This window comes from Electrona antarctica (assembly GCF_951216825.1).
Source record: "Electrona antarctica genome assembly, chromosome: 10".
In the NCBI taxonomy this organism is placed as follows: Eukaryota; Metazoa; Chordata; class Actinopteri; order Myctophiformes; family Myctophidae; genus Electrona; species Electrona antarctica.
The window spans coordinates 46,538,922-46,558,972 of record NC_136791.1 but is presented as its reverse complement, the minus strand read 5'-3'; the positions used below and the strand labels follow the sequence as shown (position 1 = coordinate 46,558,972).

General features: G+C 43.2%; 1 protein-coding gene across 1 annotated transcript; it reads left to right on the top strand.

The window, feature by feature from the left end:
• The first annotated feature begins 12,326 nt into the window (after positions 1–12,326).
• Positions 12,327–19,582, top strand: LOC306931619 (uncharacterized protein). Its single transcript, XM_079513079.1, has 7 exons — positions 12,327–12,965; positions 13,343–13,451; positions 13,569–13,664; positions 14,182–18,021; positions 18,106–18,166; positions 18,456–18,580; positions 19,378–19,582. The coding sequence occupies exons 1-7, from the start codon at positions 12,918–12,920 to the stop codon at positions 19,404–19,406; spliced, it is 4,308 nt and encodes a 1,435-aa protein (XP_079369205.1). The 5' UTR covers positions 12,327–12,917; the 3' UTR covers positions 19,407–19,582.
• Positions 19,583–20,051: the final 469 nt, after the last annotated feature.

Here is a 20,051-nt window from a genome sequence, read left to right as displayed (position 1 = left end):
CTGTCACAGATGTTAAGAACATGGAAGCGACCTTCACATTTCTCAGTGAGGTCAGATCTAATGAGATCAGGTCTCATGTCTGTTTTATCAGCTACAGTGACCACCATAATAGCGCGTTTCCACACTCGGTCACTGAGGAGAAGACTCACATGCTCCTCTGCTGACAGAGCTGTTCCTACATATGGGGCGTCCAATGGCATCACTAGGACGAAGGCATGTGGTCCTGGAGGACACAGACTCACACTATGTTGGATTTCTAACTGGGTCAGTTTTGGGGTCAGATCTAGGGGATAACCTGACACCCATCCTGGAGTGTCGACCACACTGACCTGTCTCCCTGACACTAACTCTTGTCTCATGACACTCTTAGTTGTTGATGTGTTTGTGTCAAAACCATCTCTGCCCAGGATGAGGTTTCCTACTGAACTCTTTGCACTGGCTCTTCCCCCGATCAGAACAATGCTCAGCTCTGACGGCTCGCTGTTCTTCCCTGGTTGGAAAAATAAACATAATATTGATAAAAATCACAGATGTGACTAAACCAGTATCAGTTTGTTGGTTTCATCTGCCTTCTAAATCAGTAGATCTCAAACGTTTTCAAGTCAAGGACACCCAGAATGATGTGTATTTGGCTGCGGCCCCCCCCCCCCCCCCCATCGGAAAATATGTTTCCAGGGACCCCCAGAAGAGAGGATTTGTGTTAAAATATACAACATTTTAATATTAATGCATTTTTCCAACACTCAACACTGAGGATTGTTCTAATAAACCTTGCAGCGTGGCACAAAGTGACATGCTGTGAGCTTGTAGATCTGCTATGCTATAGATCTGCTATGCTATAGATCTGCTATGCTATAGATCTGCTATACTAGAACCTCTGTTCTAAATCCTAAGAGTTTTCTGATAAAACTACATTGCTATCCATCCAGTATAGGCCTATATATACGTTTAGCTGAACTCTAAAACCACACAGATCCTTTCCCAGTTCTAAAGGGTTGATAGAACTCACCAGTGATGGAAGCTGAGGTTCCACTGGCCATCCTGTCTACAGCTGTTGGTTGAACTGTAAAACATTAACATACAGTAAGTTAGTATAATCTGCTGTTATTATAGGTTTGTTGTCATTACTGTTATATTGTTATATCACACATTGGACAATATAATGAATATAATATATTTAGACTAGGCTAAAACTAGGCTCCAGACTTCCCAAAACAAACTGGTCAGGCTCCTACTTGGCCTCACCCCCCGTACCCACCTCACCCCTGCCCACTTTGACAGACTGGAATGGCTTAGGGTCGGCGACAGAGTACATCATCTTGCAATGGGTCTGGTCCACAAGATTCGATACTCCACCAAGATACCCATGTACCTGTCTAGATACTTCCTTAATGTTAACGAAGTCCACACCCACAACACCAGAGGGAGTGCAACGAACCATGTACAACCCAGATTCGGCACAAACAAGGGACTAAATTATTTTCGCTCCTATGCCACCAAAATGTGGAACGCCCTACCAACAGGCATTAAGACATGCGAATCCCTTGACTCCTTCAAAACCGCTCTCAAAGGGCACCTACGGACGGCTGCAATTCGAAACTGGCCCCCGTAAAAATCTGAATCCCCCACCGCCCCCCTTTTTCCCCCCTCACTGTATATGTCTCTTTTCCCTTTTTGAGTGGTGTAAACCACTCCTACAACTGGCTTTGTTAGTTTATGTGTCTGTTCGTACCAAAACTGGCTTTGTTAGTTTACGTGTCTGTTCGTACCAAAAAATGAGAATGGTTGCTATGGTCACCCAGTTCACACGGGTGTGATTTCATTACGTCAGACATTACGTCAGACCACAGTTGATCAGTCTATATAAGACCTTACACCACTCAGTTCACACGGGTGTGATTTTTACCTCTATGATGAATTCCTGTTCTGTTCTTTGACTATATAGAAGTGTCTATTTGTACGTCTCTAAATGTTTTGATGAATTGAACATGGTGGACCCTCTTGTAAACAAGTGTAATGCTTAATTGGGTCGTCCACTCACAGTTAACAGTCTTTGTATTGAGTTTGTGCTTGAAATGTACTGTAATTCTGCAAACTGTTAATAAATATTTCAATCAATCAATCAATCAGACCAGCAGTTTTCAAAGAGGGACCTGCACCAAATGGACCCTCAGGTCCATTTGGTTCCAGTTCATGGTAGATTTCAGAACCACTGCTAGAGATGAACAGACTCTAAATGTGTCTCCATCACAACATCTCTCTCACATGTAATAGTTCTCTGACCGACACCATGTCAACATTAGTGTGTCCACACTAGACCTACTGATTAATTATTTAGACTAGAGCCTGAATTCACACATTCATTTTGACTGAACTAACCACAGAGCTGTGTGTGCGTGCGTGCGTGTGTGCGTGCGTGCGTGCGTGCGTGCGTGTGTGTGTGTGTGTGTGTGTGTGTGCGTGCGTGGGTGCACATAAACATTACTAATAATATAACTGTTACAGTGATAATCACATTCCTCACTGTCTGTCATTTACTCCACACACACACACACACACACACACACACACACACACACACACACACACACACACACACACACACACACACACACACACACACACACACACACACACACACGCACACCAGCAGGTGAAAGCAGATGTTAACAAGCCTTTCTTGTTGTTCTAACCTCGTATCCACATTCAAAAAGTGAATGAAAAAGTGGTAAAAATAGCAGATCCACAAGCTCAATACACGTAGTATCGCGAAGCATTGTGAGCTTGTAGATCTGCTATTTTCCGCTATTTTCCAGGGACACATGACGGCCCAGTGATGATACTACGATGTGATTGGACACTAGACTGGCCCAGTGATGTTACTACGATGTGATTGGACACTAGACTGGCCCACAGGCCCAGTGATGTTACTACGATGTGATTGGACACTAGACTGGCCCAGTGATGGTTACTACGATGTGATTGGACACTAGACTGCAGGTCAAAAAGTCAACAGCAACTTCTACTTCGTTAAAGGGCCACTTCACCTCTTTTGCAACCAGAACTTATTTTAATGATGTTTAGGACACAATAAACACTGTCCTGGGTGGAAAATGCAGTCTCACTTCCTTCCTGGACTCAAATTGTGCTGCTGTTATCTACTACAAATACAATTATTATTGACTGATTGCAGTTTCTTTCAGCGGTGGAATGGCCCTAGGCCTGACGTCGAAATAAAAAAAAGTCTTCTGAAAGAATATATATATATTCAAAGATTTGTGCCGGATTTTCACGATTTTTCTAAAATAGCAGACCTACAAGCTCGTAACGCGCCACTCGGTGGCGCGCTACGAGCTTGTAGATCTGCTATTTTTAAATAGCCAAAGTATAACATAATGCTTAGTAAAAACACCAAAAGGGGTTCCCGTCCAGAATGGGTTACGGATTAAATTATAAAAAGCATGCAGCCAGAAGACAGAGTCCAGTAAATAAAATAATAAACATGTCAAACCAAGTCAGATCAGGATAAAGTCCAACAGGTGACAGGTGAATAAAAGCAGATTAAACATCAACAGAACCTCTCTGGACTGAAGGGATTTCTACTCAATAAAGTCCATCTGGGACTCTGACAGGATTCTGAATCCACTACAAGCATTAGTTTAGATCTGGGACTCTGACAGGATTCTGAATCCACTACAAGCATTAGTTTAGCACGAAAAAATATCCTTGGGCTAAAAACGGCCATATTAGCTGTCATCACACATTTTGCCCAAATTTAGCCCAAGGAGTGTTTTTCGTGCAAAACTAATGCTTGGAATGCATTCAGAATCATGACACGTCACATGCTACTGAAAGCAGAATGACATTTAGGAATGTTTTTCTTATATAGGTTGTTAATGGTACTCCAGCTTTCAGCTGCTGTTTTTGATTGATTGATTGATTGATTTAAATATTTATTAGTAGTTTGCAGAATTACAGTACATTTCAAGCACAACTCAATACAAAGACTGTTAACTGTGAGTGGACGACCCAATAAAGCATTACACTTGTTTACAAGCGGGTCCACCTTGTTCAATTCATCAAAACATTTAGAGACGTACAAATAGACACTTCTATATAGCCAAGCAAAGTTTCCCAAGGTCGCCGGCCTCGGGCGCCCTAGCTAAATCATTAGAGCAGCCCTGGGCGACAAAATGTGGAGCTTTTAGACAAATTAGTGCAAAATCACCCTTTTCTCTCCCTAAGCTCCTCCACTATGAGGACATTCAGAGCAACATTGATTGAGATGGGGGTGCATACTTAGTTTAGACTAGTCATTGGTTAGACATGGGTTAATGTTAGGTTAAAATTACTATAAAAAGGGGTTGGTGCGCCCCCCTTTGGTTATAGAGGGTATGCACCTGATATCATCATCATACCTGGAAGATATGCCCCTTCTGAGTGGAAAACAATACTTTCTGGCCTTGACCCAAGAGGCCAATAGCAAGAGGTGCCAACTTTGCTTTACTTCCCCGTATCTGCGTGAAGTGGGCAGACAGCCAGACACATTATTAGGATACAGGGAGCAGGTTGGAGTCTATTCATTTCACATGATTAGGAGACAGGGAGCAGGTTGGAGTCTATTCATTATTAGGAGACAGGGAGCAGGTTGGAGTCTATTCATTTATTAGGAGACAGGGAGCAGGTTGGAGTCTATTCATTATTAGGAGACAGGGAGCAGGTTGGAGTCTATTCATTATTAGGAGACAGGGAGCAGGTTGGAGTCTATTCATTATTAGGAGACAGGGAGCAGGTTGGAGTCTATTCATTTATTAGGAGACAGGGAGCAGGTTGGAGTCTATTCATTTATTAGGAGACAGGGAGCAGGTTGGAGTCTATTCATTTATTAGGAGACAGGGAGCAGGTTGGAGTCTATTCATTATTAGGAGACAGGGAGCAGGTTGGAGTCTATTCATTATTAGGAGACAGGGAGCAGGTTGGAGTCTATTCATTATTAGGAGACAGGGAGCAGGTTGGAGTCTATTCATTATTAGGAGACAGGGAGCAGGTTGGAGTCTATTCATTATTAGGAGACAGCGCTACACTTCCTCTGCCAACCTGGGGGGGGGCAGCGGACTGACCTCATGCTTCCTTCTATGCATGAGGAGTCCAAGCTGCTTCTTTTCAAATTTTTACACTCTCAAGAGTTAAAGATCTATAAGGGCCCATTTGGTTACCAACTCTCCATCATTTAGCTGGGGACCACCTGGAACCCCCTCAAGGCCCACTGGTTGAAAACCACTGCAATAAAGCATTACACTTGTTTACAAGAGGGTCCACCTTGTTAAATTCATCAAAACATTTTGAGACGTACAAATACACTTCTATATAGCCAAAGAACAGAACAGGAATTCATCATAAAGGAGGTAAAAAGGGAAAAGAGGGGAAAAGGGGGGTGGGCGGGTGGGGATGGGGGGGATTCAGATTTTACGGGGCCCAGTTTAGAATTGCAGACGTCCGTAGGTGCCCTTTGAGAGCGGTTTTGAAGGAGTCAAGGGATTTGCATGTCTTAATGACTGCTGTCACTCTCACTCATAATGCTTACAAAACAACCTCAGAAATAATACAGGAATATGAATGCATGCTTGCATAACGACCTCAGACAATAAGCATTTATTCAATTATAATATTGCGAGTCATAACTTTCCCTCCTCCCCCCACGGCTGCCGTGGCCGCTGCTGGAAAATGCACTCGCTCTCCCTCAAAAACATAAAATAAAAATAAAATAATCCTAGCTGTCGTTTGCTACAGTATTGAAAACAAACAGTAGGCCCATTCTAAATTAAAAAAAAGACAATACCACGTCCACATTTGTGTAAGGGAAATAATAATACAAAGGTTTTTTCGGTCATTTGTCTAGAAAATTATTTTGTCTTAAAAAATATAGTGAAAAGTCGTTTGGTGAACCTAATATCGTGACTCGAATCGTATGGTGAGTTGAGAGAATTGTTACATGCCTACTATTAATATCACGCGGCCCACCTTTAAAACACTTACAGTATGTAACTCCATATAAATAATCATATTTTTACTGTTGTTGTTCAAAGATGTTCTCATAGTCAGAATGCTTACCTGCCAACAAGGTGTGTCGTTGAAGTCACAACTCCTGACTAAACTTCAGACCTCCAGACAATTCCTGTAAGTCATAAACTGTGTAATCATTAACTTCACTGTATAGGCCAGTGGTTCCCAATGTGGGGGCCGGGGACCGCCAGGGGTCCTTGAGGGAGTTCCAGGGGGTCCCCAGCTAAGTGATAGTTTGGAACCAAATGGACCCTCATGGGTCTGTATTCTCTGTAAATCTGAGAGTGCAGTACAAATGGAACCATTTGGAAATAGTTCCATTTCTTGATTTGAGGGTTCTACTATTTGAGGAACACAGAAATCCTGATCTATTCTGGGACGATGATGATCATAAGTTAAACTGGTTATTTAATATTGAAGTATTTAGGACAGCCCAGTTTGTTTCTAGAGCCTGGAGTAGAAGACAATCCCAGCTCTTCAAGTAGGTACATGTGTCACAGGCCTAATGGTGTATTTTATTTTATGTTATGTATATTATGTAATCTGCCTTGTAAGGACCTGGGGTGTATTAGTCAGTTTGGTATTCACTTGATCAGTGTTTGCAAACCGTCATGTCGGTTTATTGTCATTGTTTATGTAAACTGTAAAAAGTGTCCTGTAAGTCCATACGGGCTGGGCTTCTTCGGAAGCATGACACTTAAATAAATAATCAATCATCATCAAAATATCTCAAAGTGGGGTAATCAAAAGCAGTTTGAGTGACCATAACATTATCTTTTGCACACGTAAAATTCACAAATCAGCAGTTCACTGTCATACTACCGTTAAAAAAAGATCCATGAAACAATACTCCAATGATGCTCTCACAGCAGCTCTAGAAGAAATAGACTGGTCTAACATATTACATCACACCTCAGTGGAAGACGCTTGGACCTCCTTCAAAATAAAGTTTTTGGCTATCCTGGATAACATTGCTCCCACAAAAGTGGTGAGAATCAGGGCCCGTACAGAGCCATGGATGAGGGGAGAAATATTGCATGCCATCAAACTGAGAAACAAATACTACTCTGAATATAACAAAAATAAAAATGTCCAAATCCATGACAAATTCAAAAAACAACGAAATAGATTAATCACAAACGCCAAAAAAGACTTCATTAATGATAATATTGAATTGAAAACAAACTTGGTTGCAGCAACAAACTTCAAACGAAATCGTCAAATTTTTGTATCATTTCAAGCGGTTCCCTTATCACTGACAAATTGCTGGTAGCAAACTGTTTCAATAATTTCTTCACCAATATTGCCACACAGTTAGTAAATAAACTCCCCCCGCATTCTGGCCTGTACGGTTCTGATCACATTAAATCACATTACGCAAAACTAGGAGCTATAAACGACTCATTCTCATTCAAACCAGTAACAAATGAAGAGGTGCTAAAAAAACTAGTCGCCCTTCAGCCAAACAAGGCCACCGGTCATGACAATTTACCAACCAGATTCCTCAGAGACGCTGCTGTCTCTATAGCTCCTATAATAACCCACATTTCAAACCTATCCATCAGTCAAAGCCACGTTCCTCAGGAACTTAAAATGGCGCGAGTAATCCCCCTGTTCAAAAAGGGAAGTAAATTAGACACGGGAAACTACCGCCCTGTCTCTATCTTGTGTTCAATGTCTAAAGTCATAGAGAGAATAATTTATGAACAAATTAGCAGCTACTTAAGCGAACGCAATTTGCTGTTCGAATTCCAATCTGGTTTCAGAACATCACACTCCACTGACACATGCCTATTATATTTGAACGACTACATCAAACATGAGGTAGACGCGGGTAAATACTGTGGGATGGTCATGCTGGACCTTCAAAAGGCATTCGATACGGTCAATCATTCAATCCTACTGGACAAGCTGAAGGCGACTGGCTTTGATAGTGCTTCTTTATGTTGGATGAGGTCCTACCTTGAAGGTAGAGAACAGATGGTTGACATCAACGGAACCATGTCCTCCCCCCTCCCAGTGAACTGTGGGGTTCCCCAAGGAAGCATATTAGGGCCATTACTCTTCCTACTATACATAAACGACATGAGCGCCGCATGTAACTGTAAGCTGTTCTTGTTTGCCGACGACTCAGCACTCCTGATATCGGGAGAAAACAAAGCGCAGGTTGAGGAAGCCCTAAGTATAGAACTCACCAAAATCCGAACCTGGCTCACCGACAACAAACTCTCATTGCACCTCGGTAAAACGGAATCCATCCTTTTTGGGTCCAACCATTCCCTGAGTAGGACAAATGTAAATGATTTTAAGGTCCGAGTCGATGACATAATAATCTCCAGCAAAGAAGAGGTAACATACCTAGGATGTATCCTTGATAATAAACTGACAGGGGATAGCATGGCAACAAGGGCGATAATAAGAGTAAACCAGAGGACAAGATTCTTGGGCAGAATCTCCTCCTTTATTAACAAAAGGGCCCTCAGGACCTTAGCTGGAGCCCTCATACTACCCATTTTTGACTATGCTTGTACGTCCTGGTTCTCTAACATATCAATGGCACAGAAAACCAAGCTTCAAACTTCCCAAAACAAACTAATCCGACTTCTTATTCACCTAGGGCCCATGACCCACCTATATGCGGAGCATTTTGACAGCATAGGCTGGCTCAGGGTGGAAGACAGAGTCAAGCAGTTGAAGATGAGCCTGACATTCAAAATTGTAAATGCAACTTTACCCTCCATGCCCTCAGTACCCACTTACTTGACTAATTACTTTAAAAAAGTGAGCAATACCCACAGCCATAATACTAGAGGGAGCGTGAACAACGATCTGGTGCCACCCATTTATAAAACAAATATGGGCAAATTCACCTTTCAAAGCACTGCTACCCAGGTGTGGAATGCCCTCCCCCCATCTCTCAAAACAAACAAATCTCTGGCTTCCTTCAAGACAGGCCTAAAAATTCACCTATCAGCAGGTCAAAGGGAGAGGAGGTGATCGCCCCAGCCTCTTTATACTAATAAACCCCTTCCGATTAACTTCAGCCCCAACCTATGCATACTGTATATTTCATGTTTAGAGGAAATTGATATGCTGTTATATCAACTGTTGTTACTGTGTTAAATTATTTTTCATGTCATGTGTGAGTGGATGGGACCCGAATGGAAACAAGGCCGCAAGGTCTTTCTTCGGTGTAATCCTTTTTCGGACAAAAAAAATGCCTGACTGTACATTGTGCTGTTTGCATTTATATGTTGCCTAATAAAATATTCAAAAAAAAAATGTACACTCTCGGAGTTAAATTAGCATTGATTTTACAATATGAATTCTGGGTTCCAGAGATAGAAATGCCATTAAATGGGGGTCCGTAGCCTATACGGTAGTACTTAATGACGTATTAGTATTAACATGTTATTGCCTTTTTGTGTCCAATGTATATAGTTACGTTAAAGGTTCATAAAGTTAACATAACTATAACTAAATGCATTTGAAATTCAATAAATAGGTTACTTTTCAGGATTCCTATTCAAAAATAGCAAAACATTATTCAGGTTTTCAATTCAAATATAGGAAAAATAGCTGATCTACAAGCTCAAAACGCGTCGCACTGCGACGCGTTTTGAGCTTGGTAGATTGGCTATTTTTGCTACGACAGTAATATGCACTGTGGCCCCTCTGGAGTGAGTGTGGAAATATAGTGGCCCTCGCCATCGTCAAAGTTGCCCACCCCTGAGCTAAAGTATAACAACGCTTTAAAAAACCAAAATGGGTTCCCGCCCAAAATGGGTTTTAAGACCAAGCCAAGTGCAACTTATTCATCACTATTTATCCCTGTTATAAGAAGATGGATACTTTTGAACTAAGTTAAAAAGTAGACTACATGTAAGATGTGATTATTGTGATAAGACAGGCCTAACAGCACAGGTATAAAATACTGATAGGGAGAAATGTCTTTAGCAGCTGTGGGTCATGTGCAGATTTCAGAATAAGGGGGACTATTATTGGACTGATTTACTCATCTCATTTACGTAATTACATCCCATGTTTATATATCTTATTATAAACATAACAGCATTATAATCTGCTCCCTGTATGATCATAGTGCTCGTAAATATATCGTATCATATAATGCTTTATAACTGTAACCATAACAAAGCTTATTATAATGACTTATAAATATAATACTTCAAGTTCATAATATGAAGTATTATAATACTGTATTACTTGACATTCTAAGTCATTGGGCTATAACATGCTGTGTAATGTGACAAAAAAGAAAATCAACCAGGTGCTTGACGAGATGCAAAAAAATCACACCCGTGTGAACTGAGTGGTGTAAGGTCTTATATAGACTGATCAGCTGTGGTCTGACGTAATGTCTGACGTAATGAAATCACACCCGGGTGAACTGGGTGACCGTAGCAACCATGCTCATTTTTTGAGCACAGACAGACAGACACGTAAACTAACAAAGCCAGTCGTAGGAGTGGTTTACACCACTCAAAAATATAATAATGTAAAGTAGGATCTGGTGCTTCAAAGATCAGTGGGACTGGAGTACTAAAGACTAATCCGAGCACTCGAAAAGTTAAAAATCACACCCGTGTGAACTGAGTGGTGCAAATCCCCCCCACACTCTCTCTCTCTCTCTCTCTCTCTCTCTCTCTCATTAGCAGGCAACAGTGCATGTCTCTGTCTCTGTTTCTGCCACAACAGCGCCCCTACTGGTACTCATGAGTCACACATGAGTCACACACATTAACACGAGTCACATAGGTTAACACGAGTCACATAGATAGGTGAACACCATAGAGTATATAAAGGATAGAGACCGAACTGGAGCACTAGCCCCGCCCCCAAGCTATTCATTTCTATGAAGTTGCTCAGTGGCGTTTTGAAGCACCCGGAAGACTGCCGGAAGTACCTCCTCCGGACCTCAAATTTGAGGTCCGGGGTGACGTATGCAACCGAGCGCTCAATATTAAAGCCCAGCTGCACGGGGTTTCCCGGTCATGAATCCACGGGTCCGCCTGTAGTCCCTCCTCCTACCACTAGGGAGGAGAGCTTCAACGTTGAATAGCCTCACTGGCCCCTTGGTGAACACGGACATTGCTGTTCCTTGGAGTGGTTGCACCACTCAAAAAATGAGTAGAGGGGAGGATAAAAATAGATGTACTTTATTTATAAAAGTTAAAAGAAGCCGACATGTTTCGACTCAGAGTCTTCCTCAGGGCAAGCATGAATACAAGTATGAATACTCATGCTTGCCCTGATGAAGACTCTGACTGTTTGAGTCGAAACATGTCGGCTAAAGTACATCTATTTTTATCCACCCTCTCCTCATTTTTAAGTTTTTGAGTGCTCGGATCGCCACCTTGTCTTTAGTATGCTGTATAATGTGTTATAGGATTCATGACTCTACTATAACATTTTACATACAGCATTAACACATTTAGGCCTGACCTCAAAATTAAAAAGAAATCTTCTAAATCCTCCAGTTTTCTGAAAATAATTTTTTTCACGATTTTTCAAAAATCGTGAAAAAAATTATTTTCAGAAAACTGGAGGATTTAGAAGATTTCTTTTTTCATTAGCTAAATTACAACATAATGTTTAAAACACCAAAAGGGGTTCCTGCCCAAAATGGGCCTGTAGTGCCTTGTCTATTATGTTCTACCTGAAGTATAGGCCTATATTCTTTCTCTTACACCTGTATTTCAGTCTTACTATAGGCCTACTTTTGTCCATTCTTGTCCAGAACAGAACAGATTTCCATAGAACTTGCAGGGAATGATCAGCACTATAGGCTTCCCTGGAGAGACACATCACTTTTGGTATGAAAATGTTCAAGGTCAAAATCAAGGACAGGTGATTTCCGTGACATTTGGAGGCTGCACGAAGAGACGTTCTGCAAAAAGAAAAATCCACTTTAGGTCTAGTGAAAAACTACTTTTAGGCCTATAGCGTATCCATGCTGAAACCGGTTAAATCCAATTATGTCATGTCAGTCAGTAGGCCTAGTTAGCTTTAGGACGTAGGTTATGGTAATATTAGGAGCTCTGAACATGTTAAAGATGTCGGCCTGAGCTTTTATTTTGTTTGCTATTCAAGCTTGCTGGAAAAAGCTCTTTCTGTCATTAGGCTATTCTGAATTTCTGAATGATAACTGTTACTTACAGCGATGGTCATTCATTCATGCATGGTCCTGTTTGCTGTTATGAATGGGAATGACTGTCCGTTCTAATCATTCTAGTTCTATGAAGCGCTTGCGGACACGCTGCGGTCTGTTGTGAGAGGGGGCGTTGCCTGTTTGTTTCATTCCACGGACCATCATGCAGCACTGAGAGCTTTATGTAACTAACCCTAGGACCGAATATATATAGTAATATACGACGGGCAACTGAGTTATTAAACTGATCTATTTGGTTAAACAAACAGTAGTAGCCGCGTGAGAATATGCATGATATTTAAGCTGTTTAGTAGACTCGATTTATATGCAACTGAGCGGCGTCGGTAGAGTGTCTAGCGTTGGAGATACTAGCTATCAGTCCGTGTTATTCAATCTGGTAGTATTTTTTTGTGTTTTTGCAAAGTGAAGTTGGGCCACAGTTTTACTGGTGCTCATATCCACGATTATGCGGTCGTTGCACACATTGCAGATTTGCAGAACAGCCATGCTGCTGTCATGTAGTTTCCCTGGGAACATTTAGTTCTCTTCCATTCCACCACACGTCGTCCTCTTGACATTCCGAAGTTCGAACCAGTTTCCATTCCTGCTGCTCCAGAAAGATTTACACTTTGTATTTTTTGTATTTGTCTGTCTGATATTGGTTTTATTATTCACTGAGACAACCATGGCTGCAGCTCTGCTCAGAGGAGGAGGGACAGGATTATGTGTCAATGTAAGTATAAAAGCTTCACAGTCAGCCACCACCACAACAACAACAACAACAGGGCAGGCTGTCCCTTTCGTTATCTGAGATTAATATTGTTTTAATTTCAATAATTTGTTATAGACATTAGACAGATATAAAATATAGACAGCTTTTCTGCATACAAAGCATAAGGGGGAATGCAAATATGCACCCATTCAAAATCCAACCAACTGTAAACTATAACCTTCAGGTTATTCTAAACATGTTGGTTGTTAATCTGATTTTAGGCTAACTGTTTCCATTCCATTGTATTGTGGTTGTGGGTGTTGCTTTGCTCCATGTATGCAGAAGAATTACATTAATTTGATCATGATGAGATGATTCTGTGTCTGTGTTTACTCTAGTGCATTCGTAGGGAGTTGTGTAGACTTTCCTGGAGACCTCAGGTTGCTCTGCTCAGCTCCAAAACACCAGATCCCAGGAAGCAGCAAACTGCACGCAGAACACACATCAGTAAGTTATTGGCTGTGCATCTCTCTCTCTCTCTCGATCTCTCTCTCCTATCACTATTTAGTACAGATTGAGATTCAAGGATTCATCTGATTTATTATAATGCATGTGTCCTGCCAGAGAAAGCCAAACGCCAGCCTTCTGTGGACGTTGCTAAACTCCTGGAGCAGCTGTTCTCTCAGAGAAGACCTGACACATCATCACCCACTGCTAAAGGTCAGTGCAAATACCCCCTACCACTGTGTGTACCCTCTGTTACTATGGAATACTATGCACAAGGCTCGTTGTTTTGAAGTGAGTTTCGTTAGCTGTGTTTTATTTTTATTTTTTATTTTTTTTCATGTTATTCTGTATTCCATCGTTATGTGTTTAACCCATTTTGACCTGAGATCAGATTCTAATCTTCTACATCCTGACAGTTTTCTGAAAAAGCTATGTTTCTATGTCAGTCGTTCTTCGATTTTTCAAAAATAGCAGACCTACAAGCTCGTAGCGCGCCACTCTGATGAGCTTGTAGATCTGCTATTTTTCAATAGCTAAAGCATAACATAATGCTAACACCAAAAAGGGTTCCCGCCCAGAATGGGCTAAACAGTAAAATATTAGTCTTGAGTTATTTGAAAGCGCTCATTCTGAATGTGTTCTAACTTATACCTCTTTCTCTTGCATATTCTTCCTCCCCATACCCTCCCTCTCTGCCCCCCTTTTTCTTTGATATCCTTTCCTCCTCTAGGTTCTGCCGCCAGGACGTCCTCCAGACCTCCGCTTGAACCACATGTGTCCACCAAGCCTACCTCTTCATCCGTGTCCGCCTCCTCGCCCTCTCAGAATGTCCAGACCTCCTCCACGTCCTCCCGAACAGAGCATGCAGCAGCGCCTGCCATTCCCACTGTCGCCGCTCACATGGCGATGACGGCACCTATGGAGTCGCCGAAAACGTCATCCTCTCCGATTCTGGAATCTGCAGCGCCAGCCTCCGAAACTAAACTGGAGACACCGTCACCTGTTGTTACCGCAGCTTCTCCATCTGGTGATGTGTCTTACACTGCTACACCTACCTCAGCAACCCCTCCGGTCGTCAGCACGCCTGTAGCATCCTCAGTGGTTTCGATAGAACTCCCATTAGCTGTAACTATGACAGAAACCACAGTAGAAACATTATCTGCTGTCCCTGTACAAGCTCATATCGCAGAGAGTGAAGTAGAAACATTAGAGTCTACACCTGCCACAGTAGACGTCATCATAGCAGAAACTCCAGCAGACCTCACCTCCACCCCAGCCTCTAGCCCTCCCTCAGTTGAGCACATGGAAGAACCGATTGTAGATGCTGCTACAGCCTCTCCTGTGGGAACAGTAGAATCCGCTGCTGTATTTGTTGAGTCAACAGTAGACCCTACCCTAGGCACAGCGGCGGAATCAGTAGAAACAAGTCTTGAAGACAACGCAACGGCCTCTCCATCTAGTGATACGTCTTACACTGCTACACCTGCATCTGAATTATCCTCTGCTGTCCCTGTACAAGCTGCATCAGCTCATATAGCAGAGAGTGGAGTAGAAACCTTAGAATCTACACCTGCCACAGTAGAAGCCGTAGCAGAACCTCCAGCAGCCCTCACCTCAGCCTCTAGCTCTGCCTCAGTTGAGCACATGGAAGAACCGATTGTAGATGCTACAGCCTCTCCTGTGAGAACAGTAGAATCTCCTGCTGTATTTGTTGAGTCAACAGTAGAGTCAATGGTAGACCCTACGCTAGGCACAGCAGCGGAATCAGTAGAAACAAGCCCTGAAGGCAATGCAACGCCCTCTCCATCTGGTGATGTGTCTTACACCGCTACACCTGCATCTGAATTATCCTCTGCTGTCCCTGTACAAGTAGCATCAGCTCATATAGCAGAGAGTGGAGTAAAAACCTTCGAATCTACACCTGCCACAGTAGAAGCCGTAGCAGAAACTCCAGCAGCCCTCACCTCCACCCCAGCCTCTAGCCCTCCCTCAGTTGAGCACATAGATGAACCGATTGTAGATGCTGCTACAGCCTCTCCTGTGGGAACAGTAGAATTATCTGCTGCTGTATTTGTTGAGTCAGCAGTAGAGTCAACGGTAAATCCTACCCTAGATACAGAAGTTGAACCAGTAGAAACGAGCTCTGAAGACAAAGCGTCTGATGCCCTCACACTCAATGCCTTAAGTGATAATACAATAGAGCCTACAGCCACCATGTCGGTGAAACCCAAAGTAGAGTCTACAGTGGAATCTAGTACTTGCTCAGGGACAGGTTTAGAGAAGAGTGAGGATAGAGGAGCCGGGCAGGGAAACGGTGTGGAGAGTACAGTTGAGGATCTGACTTCACAGCCGACCGAGCAGTCGGATGTGCCGGAAGCCATGACCCTGGAGTCAGTAACTCTTGCTGAAATCACAGCTCTAGTGGAGTCTTTACAAACTGATGTTCTCTTTCAAACTACATCTGCGCTCGACAACAAAGCCGACACGTTAACCCAGGATGTGCTGCAAGCCCAAACTGTAAATGGAACACAGCAGTATAGTAAGGCTACTGCTGAAACTGCTGAGAACTTAACGGAAGCCCTTTTTGAAAATGATTCTCTGTTTGAAGAGGTTGCGGCATTAGAAGCCGAAACAGAACTTTTAATGGAAGAGCTCCTGTTTTCTGTCCTTGCATCAGATTCCAGAAATGACCGCGTGAAGCCAAGTTCCGTCCTGCTCTCCGAGAGTGGGAATGAGGATTTGATCATAGCGGAGGCTATGACCCTAGAGTCAGTGACATTGGCAGAAGTTGAGGCCGACGTGGGTAGTCTAGAGGCTGATGTTTTAATAGAAACTCAAACTGCACTTGAACAAGAGGCTGAAATACTATCTAAGGAACAACATACAGGAGAGTACACTGCATTAAAGGATGGTACCGCTGTGGTCGAGGAGAAGGCTGAACCTGACAATTTCACACTAGACTCTCTCTCTGAAGCTGCAGAGGCACTAGAGGCTGAAACAGACTTTGTTCTCGGGGCCTTGTTCTATTCTGACTCCGGCCCTGTGCCTTCAACCAAATCTACAGCAGTAAAACCAGAATCACAGAGCACATTCAGTGATAATGGAGTGTTGGCAACGGAGCAGCTGATAAGTCAGGAAATAGTGAGCAAGTCTGTGATTGATGGAGAGGAAGGACAAGTTTTAGAGGCCATGACGGTAGAATCAGTGACATTGGCTGAAGTTGAGGCTGTTCTGGGAACTCTAGAGAACGTGGCCCTGACTGAAACTATGGCCCAGTTGGAGAAGGAAGCTGAAGTTCTTGCCAAAGAGGAGAGGATGGGAGAGGAGAGTAAAGTGGTTGAGGATGTTGCTGTGTCTGAGAATACAGAGGCTGCAGATTTAACACTAGATTCTCTCTCTGAAGCCACTGAGGCTTTGGAGGTTGAAACAGATGTAATTATGCAGGCAATGCTCGGTGTTGCTGGCCCAGTGCTAGAGACCACACCAGAATCTACAAATGCACCATCAGAATCACAGAATACAGCCAGAGAAGCTGTCCGCAGAGAGGTAGTAGTAGAAAACCTGATTAGTGAGGAAACGGTAAGCGTGTCTGTTATTGGTGGAGAGACAGAAGAAAATATTTTAGACTCCATGATGCTAGAGTCGGTGACCTTGCCTGAAGTTGACACCGAAGTGGAAATTCTAGAGAACGTAGGCCTGACTGAGACTACGACTCAACTTGAGAAGGAGGCTGAAATCTTTTCCAAAGAGGAGAGTGTAGGAGAGGAGAAGACAGTGGTCAAAGATGGTTCTGTGTCGGAGAAGACCGAGGGTGAGGTGTTAAATGGAGAAACTCTGTCCGAAGCCACTGCCAGCGATCTGCCTGGTGCTCAACAGGCTGAAACAGACATGTTAATGGAAGAATTACACTTTTCTGCTCCTGGTCATAACGCGGTAGTAGATGATTTGGTCAGTCTGGACATAGAAAAAGATGACAAACTAGATGGAAAGATAGTAAGGGAGACTGTGATTTGTGGTGAGGAGAGTTTAGGAGGAGAGCAAACTGTTGTGGATGAAGCCCTGACTATAGAAACACTCACTATGTCTGAGGTTGAGACTCTAGTGGAGGCTTTGGAATTGGAAGGGGGTGTTTTGACTGACTTGGTAGCAGAGGAGCCACAGGAGCAGGAGATGCGGGCGGAGCAAAAGGTGTCCTCTGAGGCTGTCGAAGCAGACATTCCTTCTGAAGCTGAGATTTTAAACAACGCTGAAGTTCTTGCTGAGGCAGCAGAAGCTTTGGAACATGCGTCGGCTGTCATTCTGCAGGACCTGCTTTATTCTATGTCTGGACCCACGACTATGATGACAATTCAAACTGCACAGCCAGACTCGCCACCTCCTCTTACTGCTCCTCTTCCTACACCCCAGCCAGAAGTGTCTCCTTCTACTCTGAAAGCGCCATCAAGACTTAGTCAAGAAGAGGAGGGAGCAGGTTCGCCTTCTCTTCCTCCTGCTGGGAGAGGAGAGGAGACGGTGACAGAGGGAGGGATAGAGGAAAGTACACAGACTGAGGCCTTAGCAATTGATGAAGGTACTGGAAAACACACGCGCACGTGCACACACACACCAACATCTATAATAGTGTGTTAACAGTAGTGTGTTGTGTATGTTTCAGGTTGGGATCCAGTGCAGAGGCTTTTCCTGGAGAAAATCAGAGAATATAACACCAGGAGCAGGTGATGATAATGACAGACAGACAGGCATATTGTCTGTCCTCAACTTCCTACTCTGTTGTCTAAATAAATCCAAATACTTAAAGAGACTTCTGACCTATTACCTTTTCTACTGATAGGCTGTCTGACAAATTCTATCATAACTGATCATAATTTAACAGTTGCAACTTGCTTACTATTAAACGTTCTATGACAGCAGAACATATTTACATACAACCTCTCTTATTCCGTCATTTCTCTACCTCTCTCCTTATCTTATCTCTCCTCTTTTCACCTGCTCGCGTCCTCTAAGGATGTCTGGCGGGCCGGTGGAGGCAGGACCAGACTATGAGAAGCGCCTGTCGGAGGAGAAAGCCAAGCTCCACAGACTGTACGGGGGAGGAGACCTGGAGAGCTTCCCTCAGTTCACCTTCACTGGTGAGAGAGAGATGTTAATGTAGTGACGAAGGGGGTGCATACTTAGTTTAGACTAGTCATTGGTTAGACATGGGTTAAGGTTAGGTTTAGGTGTGCTGCCCCGTCGGACGTTAGGTTTAGGGTGAGGGTTTGAGATAGGTTGTAGTTGTAGGACTAATGACTGGTCTAACCAATGACTAGCCTAAACCAAAAACTGTCTAAACTAAGTACTGCACCCGTGACGAAGAATACATTTCACAAACTTTGCCATTAGAAAATATTTTTGAGCGGCGCTAGCCACTCTAACGTGTGGCTTGGTGTGTATGTCCGTCCACAACGTGCCGCCATGTTGTTGATGTGGTGATGCGCAGGAGCGGGGATTGATCCCAGTCTCCCACTCACCAGACCGACGTACTAGGCAAGCACAACCTGTAGTGCCAATTGGGCAGGGCTGTTGTGGGCGGGGTCTTGGCTGGGGGCTACATAGAGCGTTGCAGTCCCGCCCCCGACGAGTGGCCCGGAAGAGAATTTCCCATTTGTTTTTCCCATAGACGTTTCAGAAAGTAGGCGTATTTATTTAAAGACCTGTAAGCCTCAGACAAAGCCAACTCATGACAATAAACACATTTTTTTGGGCCAAACAAATAATTACAAAAAAAGTATTGGAAATTCTCTTCCGGGCTGCTCGTCATCATGAAAGGGGGTGGGACTGCGACACTATTGCATCATCAGACATCATCATCATGATGATATGCATTGAATTGTCAATAATGAACCTGTGGGTCCTTCACTTTATTATGTTCTATTTTATTTTTCAGAGCCGCTGCTGGGTGACGACTCCAAATAAAAGTCAGAACTTCTCCTCATGTCTTCGCTTTTTCTCTTTTCTCTCCGCTGTTCTATTTGGGAAGAGAGAAGCGTGGAGGAGGTGTGAGAGGAGAAAAAACTAACGTATTTGAAGTGATATGGTGTGATTTTGAGGGCTATAGCAATAATAAATACAATATTTTATTTAAAACAGAATTTTGGACTGTATGTGTTTGTGTGTTTTTTAAAATGCCAATATTTTATTGTTGGGTGCAGCGTAAAAAGAAACCAATGTTTCTGCCTGAACTGGCTGCCTTCTTCATACCCTATAGCTGGCTGGCCTGAATGAATGATTTAGTTTATTCTGCCGTGGGCCGGCACCATCATGCACCGGCTATGAAGGACTTTGGTGTGCGTAGCATTCTCCTGCTTTGTGTGTTTTAGTTTACACATAATTTAGAAATGACCTTTCATTCACCTTTCATAGTCACTAACATTATAACATAGAGAGAGACAGGAACCATGACCAGCAGGTGGCACTATTGTCGCTCTGTTTTTCACCCCCCCCCCCCCCCCCCTTCTCTCTCTCTCTCTCTCTGGCTCATTTACTCAGTTATTCTTCTTCAACCACCCCTTCTCTTTCTTCTTTCATTTTGCTATCCGTCATGTGTGCAGTTATCTTCAT

Bases quoted from the DNA above. Each gene is read 5' to 3' on its own strand.
- LOC306931619 (XM_079513079.1), top strand. From the start codon at position 12,918: ATGGCTGCAGCTCTGCTCAGAGGAGGAGGGACAGGATTATGTGTCAAT. The intron at 12,966-13,342 runs GTAAGTATAAAA...TGTTTACTCTAG, and splicing joins GGACAGGATTATGTGTCAAT to TGCATTCGTAGGGAGTTGTG. The intron at 13,452-13,568 runs GTAAGTTATTGG...GTGTCCTGCCAG, and splicing joins TGCACGCAGAACACACATCA to AGAAAGCCAAACGCCAGCCT.